General features: G+C 41.3%; 1 protein-coding gene across 1 annotated transcript; it reads right to left on the reverse strand.

The window, feature by feature from the left end:
- Positions 1-641: 641 nt before the first annotated feature.
- Positions 642-18767, reverse strand: SETDB2 (SET domain bifurcated histone lysine methyltransferase 2; the record flags this gene model as incomplete). The annotated part of the gene is made up of 14 exons (XM_079550664.1): positions 642-759; positions 2697-2785; positions 3858-4183; positions 4992-5100; positions 6259-6343; positions 8064-8283; positions 8675-8844; positions 9618-9740; positions 11716-12282; positions 12947-13049; positions 13826-13891; positions 14937-15059; positions 17999-18058; positions 18752-18767. 14 exons carry the CDS (start codon positions 18765-18767, stop codon positions 642-644), a joined length of 2175 nt encoding a protein of 724 aa, XP_079406790.1.
- Positions 18768-23431: the final 4664 nt, after the last annotated feature.

Here is a 23431-nt window from a genome sequence, read left to right on the forward strand (position 1 = left end):
CCACCACCTCTCTGGGCAATTTCTGTCACAAGCATGGAGGAAGATGTAATTACTTCTCTCACTTACAGCAGGACTTTCCCAGCTCACCCTGTAGCACGTCACTACTTCGCAAAAGTTCTGATTAATCTCATTACTATTCAAGACAAACTGTCCCACCAGATCCATTGGATTTAGGTATATTTAAATAATTCTCAGCACTCAGACAGACTTGCATTCATATAAGTTTCAGGAAACTGAGTTATGCTAATTCATCATTGTAGGAGAGCACAGAAAACATCAATCAACCATTGCTGTGCACATCCATCATATTTCTGTTGCAAACTGCAGAAAAGCATGATTTCTTCCACTTGTAAATGAAAGGTGAGCGGGGAAGGGATGTGGGGGAGGAGGTGGGGAGAAAGCTTAGGAGCACAGAAAATATCACGTAGGACAAGTTTGATGCCTGTCTGTGTGACAACCAGCTTTATCCATGTAAACTATAAAAATGACATTTAAATGTAAATTTAAAAAAGTTATCAGATAAAAGGCATTTTTGTTCAGTGTAATTAGCACCACAGATTTAATTGTACTGCTCAGTATCCAGTCCCTTACAGCACATAAATCTCTATGTACATGAGGTGCTGACAGTAGAAAAGCTTGCTCTATAAGGTTTTCTTCCTGCATTTCTGAACTCCACACCAACAGGAAATCTCTGTCTCTGGCATACTTCCAACTTCATATCCATAATCCCACGTGAGTTCAGTTCCAGCTTTCACATGCCTAAGAAATAAAACATCTGGTCAATTTATGTGAATTAAGTGAAACAGTAATGTGCTTACAATTTGTCACCAGCAACTCACAAGCAAAATCCAAACGCATACGGAGGCAAAAGCATTGCACAGGCAGCATGCTCAGATTGAACCAAGAGATATAAGGAGTAGCACCAAGAGATATAAGGAATGCTGACTTCCCTACTAGAACCATGAGGAGTGAAAATACCTGTACCTAGCAATTAAGGTTTTGTCAAGCAGCCTGATAGAGTCAGGTTCTAAACAACCCATTCTAACTTCCAGGTGAATTTTTGGGAAAAAAAATAAACCAAAGAAAAAGGAAAAAACCAGATACATGAATACATCTAAATGAGAGCATGGGCAGCTTTGTTCTTTTTACTATGCACAGCAAATCACCGGGGTTCAAACAGTTCCATAGGTGCAGTGGTGATGAAGGTTACCAGCTTCGGTCTAACAAGCAAGCTTTTAGTGCAACTGCACTGCACACGTGCACAAAGCCCAGGACTTGAAGTTAAGCACAAGATCTTCAAGAACCAGTTGCTGTGACAAGTATGTGAAAGAGAAGTAATTTCTTACGCAAGAAACTGACTGTTCAAAATGAATGCCAAATTAAATAGAGACCAAGGCGCTGAGGTACAACCAAGGGAAAATACGATAAAATACTTGTACTGTAAAGACGAGTAATTGTGTGATACTTCTCACAGGGTAAGATATGGGAAACCCCATGAATTATCAGGCAGCAGGCTGAAAATAAAGCAAATGAGAACTTATCAAGCAGAGCATAATTGTAATACGAGACTTTTTGCCTCAGGATGTTCTGGAAGCCAGAAATATCAAATAATTTAAATTGTGGCTGGGTAAGTTTACAGAATATATAAAATGAAGTTCAATGATTCAAATGCAGTCCTTAAGGTAGAAAAGTTGCAAAGGGGTGACTGACAAAGCAACAGGACAAGCCAGGGGAACATTTCTTCAACTGCCCCCCATAACTGCCTTCTGCTGACCACTACTGCCTCTGCCCTTGGGCCTCAATCCCCATTACACAGTTATTTACTGACTACCTGAAGAAGGAAGATTCCAGCTAAAATAAAATCTTGATTCAAACTATTGTCTTCAGAGCTCTCATAAACCCCCACAGAACAATCCACAGCATGCATCAGCACAGGATCAAGGGCTGGGCCTATGGCTGCAAGGCTCCACAGAGTATCTGTGTAGCTCAGGCAGAGGGTTTGTCTAAAATAAATCCTTTCTTCTGCATAACTAACTTCCTATAGCTCATATTTTCCTTCCTGGGTTTGGTTGTGGCCTTCTTTTGTCTCGCTGGCACCTGCAATCTGCATCTCCCCCTGTTGACATCTGGTAAGAGATAACCACACCTTTTGCTTTCAGAGGAAGTTTCCACTCGAGAACCCTATTGCCACATTCCCAAGACAAGTCTGACTATGCAGAACCTTGCTAATCTTGGCAGCTGTGAAGAAAAGGTTTGGAGTCAGCTTGGTGCCCACTGAGAAAATGTATGAAATTCAAGATTCTGTAGGCTCCAACTCTGCCCTAAAGGCCACAGCTCTGCTGGCCACTCTTTGGGACACAACACTCAGACCAGTCAACCACAGCTTTTAAAATGACCACGCTGAGTTAAGCCTACTCTTCAGTGGAAATACTAGCTTTAATGATAACCAAAATGGATGCACCAAAACCAAGCTACCCCACATCACATTTCAGTGCAAACTAAATAAAAAACTTTTAGTGACAAGCAGATTTTTTACTTCAGTCTTCAGTGCACAATGAAAAGCCACTTGCAAGCAGTCAGTTTTATGGTTTCATGTGGGTAAACAGCTGCACTCTTAGCATAACTTTTCCTTAATAATTCAGCATTATTTTCTTCCCTCGTGCCTTGAACAAACCTTAAAATTCTGAAAAATTCACCTGTTTGTGAAGAAAGCAACCCATGGGAAACTTCTGTTGTGAGTCTCCACAAACACACTCTGTGCAAAGAGATTGGGGCAGCAGCTGTGCTGTGAAACAAAATACATGAATTAGAAACCTGGTCCTGCACTAAAGATTCTATTTTGTGTCAGGTGTGTCACTGCTACAAGAAGTTCCTTCCTCCCCTACTCCAGTCAATACAATTGCTGTTACTTAATGCACTGCCACTGGTTTTGTTTAGCCACGTCTCTAACGTATCATCTCCATCATATAAGTACCCTCTCTTAGGAAAATCAAAGCCTTTTTAATCAAGCTCTCCAGTGATTTATGGTGAGAAATCATCTTTGATTTACGATGCGGCACAAATTATCACTAGATGACATGCATCTCAATGGCAGTGGAGCAAGCAATAGGGACACCTGCATGGTCATGGATGAAGGAAGGTTTCAGCAAGATGCACTGCTGCTCTTACCCCCATACTACCTCTGCAAGGAGGTAACACTTACATATATGCAAGGATTTTGCAGTAGGACACATATCCATGCCATCAGAGAGAAATAAGTTACTTGTTGAGTGTGTACAGGTGTGTGTGAAGCATTCATCTTAGTTGGAAGTTCTCTGGAAATCACTGCTATCTCTGGTTAAGTTGAAGCTGAGAGACTTACTAACCAGGTATCTCACAGTATGACTTTTTTCTACAGCTCAGTCCTATTCCAGAATTTCCTACAATATCACAGCACTTACTTTATACCAGCATAAGCCAGAACTTACAATGGTTTGGGAATAAAAAGCGAAGCTGGGAGAAGGGTTGTGGCTCAGTACAATGCATAATTTGATCTCTAGATACCCCACAATCCCAAAATCATATTCTAAAATTCAGGAAAGAAGTGTCACTCATTACTTGGGAACATTTCACTCTGTAACCCAGTGTTGCTAAAACCTACAGGCCACGCATCTTACGTAAGCCCTCACAGCTGGCACGAGCCAATCTGCTGTCCTGCCACTCCAGAGTGCAGGGAGCATCACACTGCCTTCACACACAGCCAACCACGTATTTGGGTTATGACAGAACAGACTTTTGAAAAACCTTTCTGGCTCATGAAAACACATTACTCATTTAAGCTAAAGCGAGTAAAAGAACACGTGCAAGTTTTTACTTACATTAAGAAAACGACCCACATTTCCTTCTTTTGTGGCATCTAGTACATAGATATTTTCATCATTAGCATTCTTCAGAAACGTCGTGTCACCGTCTGCATCCACACAAAATATGCCTTGTTTTGACTGTCTGTGAGCTTCCTCTTTGCAGTTAGCTTTCTGTGGTGTGGATGGCTTCACAACGCATTTATCATTCAGCACATCCAATCTGCCACAGGCAACAGCCTTCAGAGACAGACTCTTCCTTTTGCATTCTGCACTGCCCATTTCTGCAGGCTCCGTCTGTCCAACTTCCACCAGATCTTCTTCCTTCTGCTTCTGGATGGATCCTGTCAATTGATGTCCAAGTTACCTCCCAACATCAGTTTAAAGCAGAAGCCAAAGCCCTTGTCTGGCCCCAAAGTCTTGTCCATCCATCTTTCTTTGTTCCCCAAAGTGCACGTGGTTTCCTTACCATTTGCAAAGTCATAACTATCCTTCCAAACACCTTTCACCACTTGTGCTGCAGATCACTACACCTCCTGCTGCAGTGCCTAAAGCATTTGCTTATGTTTCCCATGAGTGACCCACTCCCTCCCTTCCTCTCAAATCCCACTCCAAAACCATTTCTTCCACAAAGCCTTTCTTCCTCATTCTCTACTGTAATTTAATTTTTGAGAGAATCACAAACTGAAATGAAGACAGAAGCAAGATGCATGTGCAAATAATACCAGTTTCACATTGCTTCCCAAGGTTGAATGCTCCCAACCCTGCAATTCCCCATGTATCCTTTTTTGTTGACTGCTACAAATAGTGGGTATGACACAACATCATTTTGTGTATATTTTGAAATAGTATTTCCCACAGCTGCCCCGTAGTTGAGAAACAATTTTATGAACTGTTTAATGTGCCCCAAGGTCGACTTTGCAGGCAAAATAGCATCCTGTGTTAGTTAATGCACTGTGATATGCAGGGCAGCAATAACTTTTGTACTGCTGAGCTGCTAGAGCAGCCTAGGCACTCCACGAGCATCATTATTCTATCCTGAGAACAGGCCTGCAACAAACACGAAGATCACTGTTTACATTTTAAGTCTATCCCGTGATGATGTGGCACAAGTATGCTAAGAGTGCAGTGTTTGTAACTCTACAAACCTACCTTCTTTTTCTTTGTTTGTTCCACTGGTCAGTTCTGTTTTGCTTGAATGCTGAGGCTGAGAAACATTATCTTCATCTGAGCTGGCACTGTGCACCAGAGTATCAACCTCCTTTAAATAAAACAAGAAATAAGGAAAAGGGTGTGATGTATTTTTGCTGTATGCAACTCTGGGTCAACAAAGGATAGTAAATAGATTCTAAGACTCCAGGGTTTAAGTTTCAAACCTACCGTGACACTGAGTTCCAAAGGTCCAAACTTTTACTGCAATGCAACACACACCTTAATTTCAAATGATTCCTTGGAACAACTCGGAAGAAGCTCACCACTCAATATAATATTTATGTAAGTGCTTAAGACCCAAAGATTTCACTAGTCTAAATGTTTTTGTGTTAAGTTGAACCAAAGCCCAAATATGCTTTGTATGTGGCTTTAATAAAATGAACAGTAAAGAAACCAGTTATGGAAGCCCTGGAGTAGAACCAAACTGCCAAATTTTAGTATGAAAATATAACGTGCAATGAAACCTGTAGAGTAAGTTTACACCAGCCTCCTTCCTTTGCACATATTTTGCACTTGGGGCAGGTAAGATTCTCTTCACTGTGCCACTGCATGAAGTTACTGCTCCCATGATTTTCTTCTCTCCCTGCTGTATCATTTTCTAGGGAGACATCACAAAAATATTATCATTCAGACTCCCTACGTTGCAATTATTTAACAAAGGAGGTGGAGGGGGAAGAATCCTTTACTGAGACTCATAACTGGAGTGTATGCAGAGGGTGAGGTTGGAAAAAGGAAGGCTGTGAGAGTAACTAGTGCCATTCTCAGCAAGAAGTTGAAGATAACGGAGAAGGGACAAGATACAGCTTCCAGCTCAGCTCACAGTGTGACATAAAATCACAGAATGGTTTGGGTTGGAAGGGACCTTTAAGATCATTTAGTTCCAACCCCCTGCTGTAGGCAGGGACACCTCCCTCTAGACCAGGTTGCTCACAGCCCCATCCAGCCTGGCCTTGAATGCTTCCAGGGAGGGGGCACTCACAGCCTCTCTGGGCAACCTGTTCCACTGTCTCACCACACTCACACTAAAAATTTCTTCCTAATATCTATCTATATCTACCCTCTTCCAGTTTAGAGCCATTTCCCCACATAATTTCATGATGAAAGATCGTTAGGATTTTTAAAATGTGTTTGAGATTAAGAGGTCAAAATTAACACATACATTCAGCATAGTGAATATTAATCTTTTAAAGCCACTTATTAATATTACCATTTTTAGCTGGTGATTATCCACAACAGCTATTCTAGTTCCAAGCCTTCTCACAGCTGCAGTATTCAAATTCCTTGGATGAATTCTGTACAGGAAGTTCAAAGGGAAATAGCAAAAGACAGACACATAAATAACTCTCACAATACAGGTTTCTTTAAGAGTCTCTAGCTCATGAAGATCAGATCACTGCCTGTAGTCCTACTTTCAACTCAAACTACTTTTAAGAATGGGAGAATGAGGTTAAGTTCTCAACAGCACTTGAATAAAACACTATCTTTTTTTTTTTTTTTTTTTGACAGAGACCAGCAATTGGTTTTAAATCCTTCTTCACTGCTCCTGAGAACCAAATTTGCTGTTGTTTGATTATTATATCACCTCAACACAGAGTACCTACACAGAGTTCTGCCTTTTTGCTGCTATTGCTTTCCACAGTTTTGACACCGTAGCTTCAAACAGGAAAGCAAAACAAGTTTAATGGGGAGAAAGAATAGAGGGCGAGACAGTCAGTAAACTGCAGATACAGAAAACGTTCTCACACAGAAGAACCTCAACCTCTTCCTGATGTGAAAGTGTGAAGAAGGATGGGAAGCAGTGTTTGGTATATATCCCTAAAACATCAAAAGTCACACTTATGTTTAGAATGCAGTAGAAAATACCAGCCTAAACCTAATCTGAGCATCTGTATAACATCTAGCAATAAGTAACAGGTCTTTATCAGTAAAAAATTCAACCTAAAACCTATGTTTTTCTTTCCATGAAAAAAACAAACAACCATGATGGTATTTCTTTGGGTTACTGATAATGGCAAAGAGTTCTATTCTTTAAAGATTTCTTATTTTTTAAGAGTTGGAATAACAAATTCTTTCTCTCTGTTCAATTTTCATATATCTCCCATGTGAAACATTTTTATTCTCAGAAAAGGAAATGAATGAGATCGAAGGTAGCTGTACAGTAATCACAAATACAAAAATATTCTTCCCCACAATTTATAGGGGAAGAACCTTTTAGAAATATCATCTAGTGAACAGTTGATAATTCTATAATTCACAAAATTATTAATTTGTTAGGTTTCCAAGATACCAAAACGTGCCTGTTTGTGATGTCATTGTGCTTCTCAAAGATCTACAATAGTCTTTCCCCACAAAACAAGTATTTGCAATTACTTACTGGTGTTACAAAGAAAGTGTAAGCAAAGCAAGACAGAAAATTGAAGAAAACAAGCTCCTGGTGTTCTTCTGAAAGAGACTACAGTATGCTACTGATGAAGCCACATTATTATTTTGCAGTAGTTTTATTTCAGGAATCCTGATAGGCTATGAGACCTAATGAAGGTAACAATTTCTGTGTATTGCAACAACACCTGTAAAAGCAAGGCACTGTCAGACTCCTAACTGGCAAGGTTAAAAGTCCTAACAGAGCACATTAAGGGACAAAGAAGAAAAGGTTTAGAGATGGAAGCAAAGAATAGTACAGTTAGTGGCTAATTTACTATCAGATCCTCTAGTGTCATCAAGTATGTTTTTAATTGCTTCTTTCTTTTCAAGTTAGCACAATGATTCATGCCCTGAAGAGGTCAAGACACTCAGGAGCCAAGTGGGATTTCTAACAAATGCCAAGAGATGCACATTGTGAGGAAAATCAGTATACAGGAATAACTAAAACCCACTAAAACCAACAGCCAGGAGTTAAAAGGTTGAAAAAGTAAAAGAAACACCTCTCAGCAAACAACACTGAATTCTAGTGCATGTTTTATAGAAGACATTCTAGAATAACAGAATACTCTGTTTTACATTCAGTGAACTTACAGAGCTGATTCACTTTCATTATCACAAGGTGGCTCCTGCTGCTCAAGAATATCATCTCTGCCAGTGTGCACGAGTTCAATCTCGGAGTCTGAACAGCTAGAGTCCAGTTTTCTTTTTTTGGAAAGAAAGCTTTGCCCTCTGTCATTCACAGCGCTTTCCTCTTTCGAGTCTTGATCAGCACCTCCCAACTCTTGAACTTCAGCTCTGCTCATTAGCCTGCCTGGAAGAAAAAAATATAATTAATTGTTACTTTATTAAGCTGGCTCATACACAGTATCCTAGCTCAAACTTGTATTAAAGGCAAGAGAATTATTTGGGAAAACAATACTTTGCACCTATACTGAAGGAAAACTACCCTTTGCACAGGATGCAGAGACTTGTGAGGGAAAATGTAGGTATGACAGGCTTTGCTCCAGATAGCACCATCACACTGCAGAATCCTTCAAGGTTTTTCCATCTGTCTGATCATCCGCAAGTTCAGGCGGTACAGGCTCACTTCTTTCCCAACTTCAAGTTTCCCTGCTTGATTCTCAAAGAAATTCCATGGCATAGGACAGAGGGGGGGGGGTAAAAGTTATGCTGTAAGTCTTCCACAGGTCATCTTCTGTTACCTGAGTAAGTACAAACAAACGTCCCCTTGTCGATATCATCCAGGCAGCGGACGCCCCAACCCTTCTTCCCTGTGTTGAACACTTGCAACCGAACTTGAATGCCATGCTGCACAACTCTGTTCTGACACATCATCTTGTCACATCTGCACGACACGCTACACTCATAAATTCTGTCAAGATGAAGCAAAATAAAACACGGGAAAGTCAAGTTGCTGGTATGAACTTCACTCCCGAGTACAAACAAGGCTGAAAAGACAAAGAGCCTGGCTAAAACTGATTGCACAGCACTGCTCCAAAACTCACGACATTCTTGACTGTTGACTCAACAATTTCAAGAGTTTATCAGCCAGATTTTGGTATAAGATGACAAAAAATAAAAGCTACCTTTTTATTTTACAGAAGAAACTCAGACATGCAGAAATCTTAAAGAGGCAGCTAATTCTATTGGAAGAGACTTTAGCAAAGACAACCTGTCTGCCAAGACCTCACTGCAGCTATCAGGAGTTCAGGATTTAACCAAATGACACTAAAAGAATTCAACCTGTGCTTTTTTACATTTGTTTGTGTGTTCTTAGACTGATACTGGCTGTGATGGTCTTGCAATAGATCTTGCAATAGCTCTCCTTTTCTTGTGGCAGGTTTCCTTACCATTGATAGCAAGAATGAGCAAGTACAAGGGCCAGGAGTCCCTGAGCTTCTAAACCAGGTAATACTGGTTACAGGTTAAACCAGGTTACTCTTCTTGGGCCTCAAATTAAGATGTGAAAACTGTAGTATCTGCAGCACAAAAGTGTTTTTTCATCTCTCTTATTCAAGACACATCAATTATTTCTGTAAAAATCATTCTTATCAATTAGTAAAACTGACAAAAATAATCAAGGTTTCAGTAATTCAAAGACAATACAGTTGTAAAGAGTACACAAAACAGCTCTGTCTTTATTACCCACTAGGAACAGGCCCTTCCAGTCTTTTGTAACTGTATCCACGAGACGTTTTAGTATTAGGAGACAGAGAAACTTTACTACGGCAGCCTCTTGCAGTTAGCTGCAGACATGCACACTTAGACCTAGAAAATAAAAGTAAAGCGTCGTATAAAAATCAGAATGTATTTGGAGCAGAGTAAATCAAGCTTACATCTAGATAATTTAAAATGTACTTGACTATATACGAACACAAATGCACTATTTGATCATTTTTTCCACCTTTGCTCCAAAAAGTCATTTCAGGTACCCCATCCTCCTCTTTGTCTCTCGCCTGCTTATCCGTGCTTACAAAAATCATGTCCCCCCTGTTCTCCATTCTGCCAGCCTCTGCAAAGGCACACACAAAAAGTTGACGTGTGACAGCAATCATTGCCAACAGGACACTGTCAAATGGATTGAAGGAAGGGAAGAAAATCACCTGTTCTGGCACAGTCTGTTAGCCTCTACTTCATCACCTTCCTCTCACTCCAGGCCCTAAGAATTGAATAATTCCACACTACCAATTGGAGAACTCCAGCAGTAATGCTGATCCTCACCATCTGAAGCCATGACTGCTCCAAAGACTCGCTGCAATTAGCCAAATCTCAACCCCTGAAACTACACATCGAAAGCATCTCAGGTCTTGGTGCGGTTCAACACACAGAAGGAGCATGCTATGTGCTCGCTGTTCTCTGCTGCCCAGCTAAAACTAAGTAATTTGATGACTGAATCTTATTCTATTTCAAGCTAGTGAGTACTATTGGTGATAGGTGGATGGTTGGACTGGATCATCCTGAAGGTCTTTTCCAACCTCAGTGATTCGGTGATTCTCTATGCAGGGTCATAGGCAGTTACACTGCACAGCAATACGAGCGTGTCCTTTAGCTATCAATTATACAAAATACATTCAATCCAAGATTAATACCTGCAGGCAAAGATCAAGTAAAAGACAAATACCCCTCAGGTGAGCAGAAAACTGAACTCACATATATTAACTGTGGCAGTTTCTCAGATTTAAACAAAGTCCAGAGCTAGCAGGGTTTAGAAGTCAACTACAACGAGCAACACCGTTTGAAACAGTCCAGAATGTAAATTTCCTGTGTGACCTCAGTATTTCACAGCATTTCTTGAGGAAAGGATGGAATGTAGAGACTGTAAAAGGAGGTTTCTTCCTCTGCTCTAATTAATCTATCACAGAATCACAGAATCTGTGGTCACAGAATGGCCAGGGTTGGAAGGGACCTCAAGGATCACGAATCTCCAACCCCCCTGCCACACGCAGGGCCACCAACCTCCACGTTTAATGCTTAGGGACCATCCAACCTGGCCTTGAACACCTCCAAGGACGGGGCATCCACAACCTCTCTGGGCAGCCTGTTCCAGTACCTCACCACTCTCTGGGTAAAGAATTTCCCCCTGATGTCCAACCTAAATCTCCCCTCCCTCAACTTAAAACCATTTCCCCTCATCCTACACATATCAACCCTATCAAAGAGTTGATTCCCCTCCCCTCTGTAGGCTCCCTTTAGATATTGAAAGGCTGCAATGAGGTCACCCCGCAGCCTTCTTTTCTCCAGGATCTATGACCCAAACTACCTGACCTCTCTAGGGTGTCAAATCCCAGCTCTGAGGGATATCATCCTGCAGAAGGAACTGCAGCAGAAGTTATCACACAGGAACCTCCCCTGCCTCCCAGAAAAATAAGCCGCCATCTGCTAGCACAACTCTCTCCCTTTCCCACTCCCTTCCTAAAACCACGAGATCTGCTTTCCTCCTCCACTTAAAGGAGAAGCATTGCATGTCTGAGAATAAACATAAAGGAACATCATAATCCACATCTTGATTGCTTCCTTCCCTGTACCAGAGGCTGGGTAGGTGGAGCACCCACCTTCTGGAGAAGACAAAGACACAGTGGTTTCAGTCAACACCGTGGCACAAGGCAGCTACTGCAGACATCCACATAGAGTTGTTCCTTCATCATTTGGCACTGCTTGGTATTGTGCACCTTCACACCTCCAACACCACCCTAATACTGACACATTAAGCACTGTTGGTCTGGGATTAGATTCTTCAACTTACCTATCAATGCAGCCATCCGTGCAGTCACATGAATCAAGAAACATGCTGGATAAATTGTTGAGATAATATCCACGAGGCCACGATGCCCTCCGGTATTTGAAATAAGGTAACCTGGCACGGTCAATGTCATTAGAGAAGGAAATAGGCACAGATTCAGCTCCATTGCTAATATCAAGATCAAACACGAGGGGTTCTGGATTTACAATGTTCCTGCCCAACAGGACGTATGTGTTGAAAGAGAAGTGATCTATAAATAAGAAATCACATTTTGTCTCAAACAAATAATTCTGAACATCTTGAAAACTTCTCAGACTTCTGCCACAGGGAGCTTTGTAATGCACATCCAGTGACTTTGAAAGGCAGTCGGCTTTCGCATGGCGTCTCTGAAAGTGAAACAGTATTGGTATCTTCAGAGGATTTTCACCCCTGTAGGAGCTCACTGCTCTGTTGGAGAGACATGCACTGGAGCACTTGTGGATCCGATACCGGCGATTCAAAGGTACACGTTGAATTTCACTCGATGTTTCCTCACTCCCTGAGTCTGATTTTTCAATCTTCTCCTTTTTGCTGATAGGAATGAATGAGAGAGAATGAAAATGAAAGAGAGAATGAAAAAAAAAAAAAGACAGAAAAGAACAGCATCTCAGATGATCAGTAAGCCAGCCAGTCTTCTAGTGGCTCAGCATTATTAGCATAGGAAAGCTTGAAGGCAGCCAAGGGTTTTACTGAATGCCTGCCTGCATTACCTAACATCTCTGACACCATATGCAGACATGCACAGTGCCATTCCAAACAAGTGACAGCAACAAAAAAGGAACCATACTTTCATCTTCCAAATTGGCTCCCAAGGCTAATTATGAAAATGAAGTCATGTCCCTAATTACAATCTTCCCAGTCTGTGAAAGCTTGAGAACTGAACTTAAAACTTTCAAGTGCCAGCACTGCTAATCCTGCTAATAATCATGGATCTTCATTCAGAACAAAACAGATGTTCTATCCTGCAAGGCTTTCACGTGGTATATTAGATAAGTCTGCTTAAAACCTCAGCTTTTCCATATGGGTCAATTTTAAAAATACATATATTTACTTTGAAAATTGTCAGGACTCAAAGTTGATTTTAAAATCAATGAACATATAAATAATACAGAGAGATTAAGAACTCTCTAATTCAGTAAAGATAGGTACAGTAATAAGCTTTGCCATTCTGGAAGTATTAAATAAATACACTGACCTGTGCGAACCCTCTACAGAATTTCCACTGTTGTCATCTCTAACAGGATGCTGTGATTTAGGTTTGGGTTCCTTTGTATCCCCTTCATCAAGAACATCATTTACTGAAAAAATTGGGATATAAGCAAAACCTCAACAGTCCACATTTCAATGATCTATAATTGAATTTAGTTACTAAAGAGATAGCTGCCAAAACACTATAAAGGTAATGCATTGCTGTGAACTACAGTTAACAAAGCATGCTAACAAGCACCCTCCTAGAAATAAATGTTTTTGCACTTATACAGAGTGAAGTGTTTGCATTAAGGTTCATAGGTGAGAAGCTCACACACGCTCTTCTCTCGCTGCTACTTCTCTCCATCCTCCCTCCCCCTACCATTCTTTCTCCCCAGAGGAGAAAAATATAAGTGTACATGCACAAATCTGAGACAGAAACACACTGCAAACATTTATGCTTTTTCACCAGCCATCACGTGATTTGAGTATTAAAGGCTTCCACGAGGCTTTCAAACTGCACAGAGGTAAGATACTGGAAACATATACAGGTTTGTCTTCATTATTTGAGGTAAAGTGCTGGCAGGGTATTGCCATGAGGGGAATACTGTACAAGCCAACTTTGGTTTTTAGCTCAGGCTTATCAGTGTTTCTTACTGCAATCTCTAACTTCACTTGGTCCAAGCCACACTCACACAAACAACAGAAGTACAAACCCAGATTAATGTCTGCAGTTCAGTAACTGCAGAGGAAATAATCATTTTTTCTCCTTGCACTGCTAACAAGCTCCTGACATCTACTTTATTGATTTCAACATCAGGAAACAAACTTCTGGTGAGACTAATTAAAGCTACATAGCAAATAAATGCAATTAAGATGCACTTACCATTTGTCAACGTTAAAAGATCACCCAGATCAGCTTCGTTTACCAGTGTCCAAGCCTGCCGGCATTCTATATAAAAACAAAACAGAAACAGATCTGAAGTGCAATATAGTAATAGGGACAATGATAGTCATCACTGCTAGAAGGAAAAAGAAAGCTAAACTCTAGACGTGTTTCCTCACTGTGCTGATATAGAGCACTGTAACACAGACACTGTAATTAACTTTTCGCTACAGTCCTGAACAGACACACCTAGGAGAAGCAACACAGTCACAGCTCACATCAGTAACTGAAGGAGCACTGCACAACCACTCGCTTCCAGAAAGCTGCTGGAATGCTTTTAAACACAAGTCCAGTAGTTTTCAGAGGCAGCAATTTGTGTAAGCACGAATCAGTGCAAGATTCTCTCTTTGCTTCTGTCACAGACTGACCATCTTCTGGCTAAGGACAGGATCTTGTCAGAGCAAATTAATGCTACCCCTGAATTGCTGGATGTGGTCTTCAGATAATAAGACGACGAAGAGGTGACCAGTTCTGTCTCAACCCTATGCAATAAATATCACAAGTCGGCAGACAAACGTCAGTAAAATTCACATTAGTATTTTAGTTTGGAACAAAACAAAGGAAAATAAAAATTTAAGTATGGCACAGATTCATACCAATACCTGGAGATTCAAATTCAACCTTTAGCTCTGCAATTCTGTCATATTTTGTCATAAAACCAAGATTAAGGAGCTCAAGTTACCCCCCCCAAAAATCCAGTACCAATTTAAAACAAGCATTGTAATACAGAGTGTGAAAGCATCTTAAACCATTACACATTTTCTTGCACAGAAGCAGCGAGATGTGAAGATTAGATTTACAGGGATGATTTAACAGTAAGAAATATTTTTATAAATTAAAACACTAGTAAAATTAAAAACCAAACCTGCGTACTGCTCTAGCTTTATCTTCTGATTTTGATGTAGATAAAGAACATTTAGTTCCATGAAAATCAGGGACATTCTTATAACAAACTGCTGTTAAATTTTTCTGCTAATATTACAACAGTTTTTCTTCAAATAAGACTGCAGATCATTCACAGTCCTGCTGAATGATTACAAGGATTTCAAACCTTGATTTGTGGCAGTTCCATTCTTGATCTTCTCCTTTAGCAGCAGCAGTACTTCTTGCACCTGCTCAAATATGAGATCCACTCTTCTACTTTCCAGTTGTGTCCAAAATGCCTTCAAATCACCTGAAATACAAGTTGTCATTCACAAGTCTGCACAGCTTCCAAGAAATCTAAAAACATGAGTAGCTCTTATTGGACTTTTCAAAGGCCCCCACTCACATTGGTGGGAAGCAGGGGTCTAGTACTTCTGAAAGATCAGGTAAGACACGTGTTTTTCTTACTGTAGGCTTAAACTTTCATAAGCCTATTTTCTAACCCTGAGCATGAAAGTGAAACAACGTAATGATGAACTGACTTCTGATGGCCCATGAAGCTTCTCCGACATCCAGCTGCAGGTCCAGAGGAGAGCCACAACGATGATCAGGGCTGAAGCACCTCCTTTATGAGGACAGGCTGAGGGAGTTGGAGAAGGCTCTGGGGGGACCTTCTAGCAGCCTTCCAGTACCTGAAGGGGGCCCACAGGAGAGCTGGGGAGGGACTTTTTATAAGGGCATGCCATGACAGGACATGTGGAAATGGCTTTAAACCTAAACTGGGTGGATTCAGACTAAATATTACGAAGAAGTTCATTACTGTGAGTGTGGTGAAACAGTGGAACAGGCTGCCCAGAGAGGCTGTGGATGCCCCTTCCCAGGAAGCATTCAAGGCTGGGCTGGATGGGGTTTTGAGCAACCTGGTCTAGAGTGGGGTGTCCCTGCCTACAGCAGGAGGTTGGAACTAAATGGTCTTAAAGGTCCCTTCCAACCCAAACCATTCTATGATTCTTCAAATAATTTTTCAAGTACATCAACAGAGGGTGTTCTGGAAGCCTCTCTCTAAATATTCATTAAGTTTCACTATAAATTAATCACAAAATCACAGAACTGTAGGGACTGGAAGGGACCTCTAGAGATCACCTAGTCCAATCTCCATGCCAAAGCAGGATCTCTGGACCAGGTTGCACAGGTAGGCACCTAATCATCACTGAAACTCAGAAATGACAAAGGAGAATGTTTTCAATGGAAAGAACCGAACATATTACCACAGAAAAGGCATTTGTGAATAGCTCACAGCCAAAACGTTCCTTAGCTACCATGCTGCCCCATCAGTATTTTGGTAAACATTCTAGAGATAAAACATTGAACACACTTTCAGATAAAAGCAGTTTGATAAATTTTGCTCACCAAGTACATTAATTGCAGCAGCTAATATGCCTCTTACATCACAGAATGGCCTGGGTTGAAAGGGACTACAATGATCATCTAGTTTCAACCCCCTGCTACATGCAGGGTTGCCAACCAGGCTGCCCAGAGCCACATCCAGCCTGGCCCTGAATGCCTCCTTTCTCCATTACAATTATTTAAAAGAGCATTTTGTTTGAAGATTTTTAATTACTTTTTTTTTTTTTTTTTAAAACCACTGATCAGATCATGGTTTATCACATCTCCTCTCTTCCATGAATACATGTTTGAGGTACTAAGCCTGTTGATTAAAACAATTAAAACACTACCAGCGCATCTTTGGCAAGGACTTTGAAAAGAAAAGAAAAAGCTCAGTGTGTCACCAGACCACGCTAGAAAAGGGAACACGTCCTCTGTTTTGGTTAACAATTCCCATCTTCAATTGTGAAGCAGTAAATCTTTTTCCCCCGCTCCACTTCAAGAGCTACAGCCCACCGTCACCACACAGTGTTTACAATCTACTTTCAGACAGCAAGTTATGGCTGCCAAATGTGCCACAATGACACCTTCCCAGCTGTCACAAGATGCAGCACTACTGCAAGGCCTGCAAAAAGGTGTTGTTTTTGTTTTCCTTAGCAAAGAATGACTTTATTGCTCAGTACAACAGAAGCCGAGTAATGCTATGTCAGTACAGAGCTTACAGTTACTCCTGAAAGGGTCATGGAAATAACAATCCTTTGTCACTACACCACAAGATGTTTCTATAATCAGCAGTTAAAAACTTACTATTAAAAATAAACAGGCAACATGGAAAGTACTTTTTGTAATATTACTGATCTGGCACTAACTCAACAACATTTAACAAGCTTTTGTATTCACAGGAATAGCAAGTATATACATATATCAAAGTCTCTTGGAACAGCACACTGTCAATGAGACAACTGGTGCTCTGGGCCATTCCTACTCTCTTGCTGTGCCTAACAGTATCACAGATTTAAAATACTGGGAAACAGGCATACGTAACATCCCTCTTTAAAAAATACATATTCAGAAATATCATTAAAAAATTCCACTGTGGCAGATCAAAACTGTTGCCATCATTTGTTACCTGCTTTCAGAAGCTTTGATTTAATTTCAATATATGGTTAACAGTGGTGGAAGGTCCACTTCAGATGATGGGTGACAGAACAGTCTTTCATTTCTGGGTCAATTCTAACCTTGCATAGGCCAAAAGCAAACAGACCACATCACTACTGCCTGTCCTGCTCATATCTCACAACTTAAAAGGCTTTCTCCCACTTCTCATGCTTGAGTGCCCTGAAACTCCAGCAGCTAGAGTTGTGAAATTCACAGCATAATTTTAATTTCAAAGAAGCAGGTGTTCACATCATTCATCTCCTCTTCAATGTTAAAGCTGCTCTTGTTGATCTCAGCCAGGGGGATGTGGAATAAACAAACACAGAATGCGTTCAGTTTCTCAGCCTTCAAAACAGTCTCAACCAGCTGATGACTCAGAGCATGGACCAGCAGCTGGTGGCAGTACTTCTAAAGCTGGCTGAGGCTATTGCTTCTGGGAAATTTTCTTTTCCCTCTATCTTTGTGATCATGTATCTTTCAGTACTGCGCAAGAGAATGAAGTCAGAGCAAGAAAAAAAGCAGACTAAGCCAGACTTCCCCAGAAAAACACTTGGGCGTTTCCTATGAAAAACCCATAGTGCTGACACATACTCTATACATGATATAAGATGGAACTGCTGCCATCCAGTCACCATTTTCATATTCCAAGCAGTGTCAGACAAACACCACATTCCCCGTTCCCTCCATAAGTCTAAATTACACTACCTTCAGCCGTCCCTTTTCTGGAAGTGGGACAGTTCTTCTCTTCAGGACAGCCACGCAGCACTGCAAGGGGTGCAGAATGGACAAGTATGAGTTCAGATGAGAAATAAAAACGCTTGTCACCAAAAGGTGTGTTGGCAGTTATCAGCAGAGGTATCAGTGAGAACACTGCATGAGAAAGCGCTGTGGTGAAACGCTCCTCCTGCTTTCAAAGCTACACAGAAACACAAGACAGAGTAGAAGAACACTGAAGTGAAAGAAATTGGGAAGGCTTTTTTTTTTTTTTTTTCAAGCACACATAGATTACCATCACTACAACATGACGCTGCGGTGAGGTGAGCCACACTTTCTGTTATGCTCAGATGGGCAATCCCTGCCTCCTGTTAGCCCTTTTTAACTACTGCAGCCCTACTGCAATTAAGCTACACGCAGGGAAAAGCCCAACGGTTGTGGGTTTTTTAGGTCAGAAATGTACTGGGTCTGTTTCACAGCAGAATCGATGGAGCACTGAAGGAAAGCATTTCTCAGCTGAGCGGCAGATTTCTGGCCAATACCACTAACGACACAGCATCAGACAATTACAGCGGCATTCCCACGTGCTCCTCCTCAACTCTGGCACGGAAATTTCATTCGTTCGAGCGAGAAAGGAGAAAAAAGCGAAGCTCCTCAGAAGATCTCACGAGTTCTGCGGCAACGTTTCTCACAGGATCTGCTTAGCGACCGCTCAAAACACGCATTCATACCGCTGAGGCTTACTTCGGTTCCCCTCCATGTCGCGGATCCCTGCTTAGGCTGGGGAGCAGCATGCGGGTGTTCCCGTCCGGCCCCAGCTGGACGAGGGCATCCAGGCCAGGCCGTGAGCGCCCCGCCAACGCCCGCACCCGCGCGGGGCCGACATGAGGCGAAGACCACGCGTGGGGGCGAGCCCGCGTTACTTCACTCAGCGTCACCCCAACCAGCCGCTGCCCCCCAACCACCCGGCGGGGGGCGCCAAGCACCCGCTGTGCGCATGCGCCGAGCTCTCTTCGTTGCCTTGCGGTTCACCTTCTGCGCACGCGTAAGGAGGGGCCGGGCCGCCCGAGCGAATCGCTGCGCGGAGGAGGCGGGCCGCTCACGGCAGATGGCGCGGGTGTCTTTGTTGCTATTGGTTGCGGCTGGGGTCGCGGTGCGCGCGGCGCTGGCCAATGGGAACGCGCGGGAGCGGGAGGAGGGGTCCGGGTGGCAGAGACGAAAAGAAAGCGGTGCGTCCGCCATCTTGGGTGGGCGGGGCGAGTTTGGGGCCTGGCGCGTTGGGGGCGTCACTGTTCCCTGCAGTCCCGCTATCTTGGCCATGGGGTGAAGGGAGGAGGGCTGTCTCAAAGCCTTGTGTTGACCTAGTCTGGTCTGAGGTGCTCGGGGATGTAGTGCCTCTCGTGGTGTGGGTTGTGAGAGGGTTCTTCTGTAGTTGGGCACCTGTGGGGAAGTGGCAAAAACAAAAACAAGCTATAAGGGGATGTTTATTTGCTTACAGCTAAGGTAATAAATTAAAAGACTCAGTAAGTGTCCCAGTTAGTTAATGCCACTGCTGGTTGCTGTCATTTGCTCTTGCTGCCATTTACTCTTGCTGCTGTGTCCTGTGAAACAACTGCTGTTATTTTGATTCAGAGCACATCAGTGCAGGCATTTACATTGCCCTCAAAGTTTTCAGCAATAATACTAAATGAGCTTCGGCGTTGTGGCAGTACAAGATGATTCCTCAGGCTAAAATCAACCTACTGGAATAAAGGAGAGATTGGTTTAAGTGCTGTGCACGGGGAAGGGAACAGGCTGTGGTTTCAGCAGTGGCTTTGTGTTCACATTTTAAAAAGAGAGATTCCTTTCCTGTAGCAGTTTGTTTTGAGTACAGAGTTTCCTTCCTTCTGAAATATTAGAACTGATGATTGCAGACTAAGTAATTTTATTTTACTGAATTATTTATATACACACACATACAAGTGACTGCTGAATGTTACCAAGTGCCTGTGGTGCCACAGGCTGCATGAGGAATATATCAAATGCAAAGAATATGGAGCCAAACGTTACAATGATTGTGGTAATGACAAGTTATTTTAAAAGGAGATTTCCTTATAAAGTTGTACTTCCTGTAATAAGATTCTCCTAAACAGCCTCTGATGTTTGCATGCATGTCTTGAAACTGTGATAAGCATTAATCAGCAATGTGGAGACAGTACAGCCACCCATATAGCCATCCATTGTGGATGCCCCATCCCTGGAGGCACTCAACGCTAGGCTGGATGTGGCTCTGGGCAGCCTGGTCTGGTGGTTGGTGACCCTGCACATAGCAGAGGGTTTGAAAAGAGATGATCATTGTAGTCCTTTTCAACCCAGGCCATTCTATGATGATCTTATAAGCAAGTAATGTTATTAAATATTCATAGTTCTGCTTGGGCACCATGACCGTGTATGACTGCTTGCCTGGTGTGCTTAGGAAGCTAACAATTTTTATGATTATATAGTTTCCATTTGCTTCACAGTCATCAGCGGCAAATGAGCTCAAGTTTGGGGTTTTTTTTTCCCCACCTATAATGCACTGAAATACAACTACTAGAAATCTGACCATAATTTTACTTGAAACCAATAAAAATAGTATAACTAAATGGAACCATATAACGCAATGCCAAGAAAGGTGTTCCCTTTGCTCTGAGCAAGCTGCTGGAGGTTATTCAGTCTGTTGTGACGAGGTCTTTTGCCTGATACCTGTCAGTTATATGTGAAGATATAATGCTAGTGATATCTGTGTTACTCACTATAACATAGTAACATCACTCAGAATCTTTTAATTAGGAACTAGGAAGGATAGAAATCAGAAGCATGACTGCATACTTGTTGAACAAATGAGAAATAGGGATATTATATGCATATTATTTGACAAAAAAAGGGAAATTTGTCTTTCTTAAAAACTAACATGTCGCTTGTGTAAAATAACTGAATTTCCTTGTTTTCTCTTTTATCTAGAGCTGGAAGATATGCTTTCTACAACCAGGAAGCAATTTCTACTGTTGAGCAGGTGAGCTCAGTTCTTCCCATACTCACAAGCAGTGCTGAAGAGACATCCCAGTGATGTGCCCGCAGCACTCCCGTAGCAGCAGTGCAAACTTGAGACTCGCCCACCAGCTTCTGCAGCCTAGACCTGGACTGACGAACTGCATCTAAAGGTGAGGGCAACCCATTCCACATGCTTATACGTCTGTTAACTTTTTGTTTGTCATCTTTGTTAAGATGACAGTGAAAGGATTAACTAAGTTAGTGGTATGATTTATTGAGTTGGTGAATTATGCTTTTGTATTATATGGTTCTAGTAATACTAGTAGCGAATCAAGATGAACAGTTGCTTAGGTAGGCAGACCATAAACGGTTTTTTGAGTGGGAAGCTGACCCCAAAGCAACCATTTCTTCAACTCTCTTCTCCAGGAATGGTTTTAACATCTTGAGTACAATGGGATCTGGGTGTATCTTCATTTGGCCAGATAAGCTTGGGTGAGGTACAGAGACACCAGTCTCTCTTTAGAAAATGGTGAAGCAGTGAAAGCCACAGACATTCAGAAAAGGTTTCGTGATTCTCTTGTAGCTTTTTGTTCTTTTCTGACTGGATTATCTTTTTGTTTTCTTGACATTTTTCTTCTTAAAGTGCTTTCATCTCAGTTTGATACTTCTACCTGCTCCTTCTCTGTCACGTCCTACTTTTATCCTTTGTGATTTAACTTACTCCCTTACAGGTAAGTGTAGGTAACCATACTTCATTCTTTCAAAAGGCAACTTTAAGATAATGTTCTCTTTCATTACACTGATTAGTTTAAGTCTGGTTTATACGTAGTCCGTTATTTTTCATTCATCTAATATATATTGACAAAGATAAATCAGAGAGCAAATGATAGTTTTGTAAAGATCATTGCTTTTTTACACAGTATGCTCAGTGGGTTATCCTTCAGCTTATCCTAGAAGTCTGCCTGCTATTTATGAAGATGCATACTGGTGTTCTCCGTAGGTATATTGCTTACTAAATACTGCACGTTATTTACAGGCCCTCCATGCTGTGTTTTGTAGTTGTGTTACTGTTGTAGATATATTAGTTTTTTAGGTAGTATTAAGTTATTTTGGATATTAATTTTTCTGGCTACTTAATCAAGGAAAAGAATATTCAGTTCTTATGGAAGACACTGGTCCTGTTAAATGATTTTGTTCTACCTGTGTTCTAAGAATGTTCACATTCCTGGCAATTAAAAGTGAAGAAAAAAAAACCAATCTACTTAGAAATTCCAGTTCCCAACATCATAAACTGTTAATCACCCTAAGGGAATCTTTAAACACGCGCAGAGACTTGCTATGAAAAGGAAAGAAAAAATTTGTGTCACCATTGAAACAATAGAGTTCTTTCATGTGGAGGACCTAGATATCTGTTAATTACCAACTAGGTTGAGGGTTTTGGAGTCTGGCCCAATATGCTGAAAGTCTTAACCGTCTACTGGCTGGCATATCTTTCAAGGTCTGCATTCGGAGACTGGTAATGTAATGTATTTCATCTTTATGGACTGTTTATGTAGTAGAACTGTTTCCATTTTTAGCTGTGTTTCTGTCTTGGAGTCTCAGCGTTATCTGCGGTCATAGATTCCAGATAGTTGTGTGAACATAGTAATAAAGGACTGATTTAAATGTTAGATAACGCTGGGTGAAGTCAAGGGACATGAATTGTCTTTCCTGTGCCACAACCCACTTACATTACATTACACTGAGACATCGGGCCTAAAACTGTGTTCTCTGATTTTGGGTGACTGGGATGAATTTACAGTCCTGAAAGCCTGTGGTTACAGTTGTGCTTGAAATCTCTGGAAACCAGGCTGTAGATGTATATGAGAAGAACTAAAAATAAATGCATGCCTGAAACCTTTTTAATTTTAATTTCTTTATGTGAATATAACTACATATTTATCTGAAAAAAAAAAAAAAAGATTGGTATTTTCTGAGGGAAAGCTAGCATTCATAAGATATTCTAACCATTCTGATGGGCTTTGTTTGTGGGTTTGCGTGCAGATCAAACTATGTGCACAAAATATTTTAGTTAAGTAAAGATATATTGAACTTGCACTGTTCCCACTACTAAGAGATGTATTACATGGTGTACCAGAGCTTCTTTTTTTGTTGTTTTGCCTTCTGTTTTTTTTAATCAAAGTGTAGAGTAAGTTGTAAGCTTTCATTGTGATGCCTGATGATTGATAGGTGAGTACAAACAAAGCAGTGAGCACCTCACTTAGAGTTGCACTTGATATAACAAAGCCCATCAAAATGATGCATGTAGCAAAACTGAAGTAATGATTATGTATAGATGCAGTAAGCACTTTCAAATAAAACTGGAAGGTAACACGTTTTTAAATATGGTAAAAAAATTTTACTACAGCCATA

Source organism: Tetrao urogallus, assembly GCF_951394365.1.
Source record: "Tetrao urogallus genome assembly, chromosome: 1".
NCBI lineage: Eukaryota > Metazoa > Chordata > Aves > Galliformes > Phasianidae > Tetrao > Tetrao urogallus.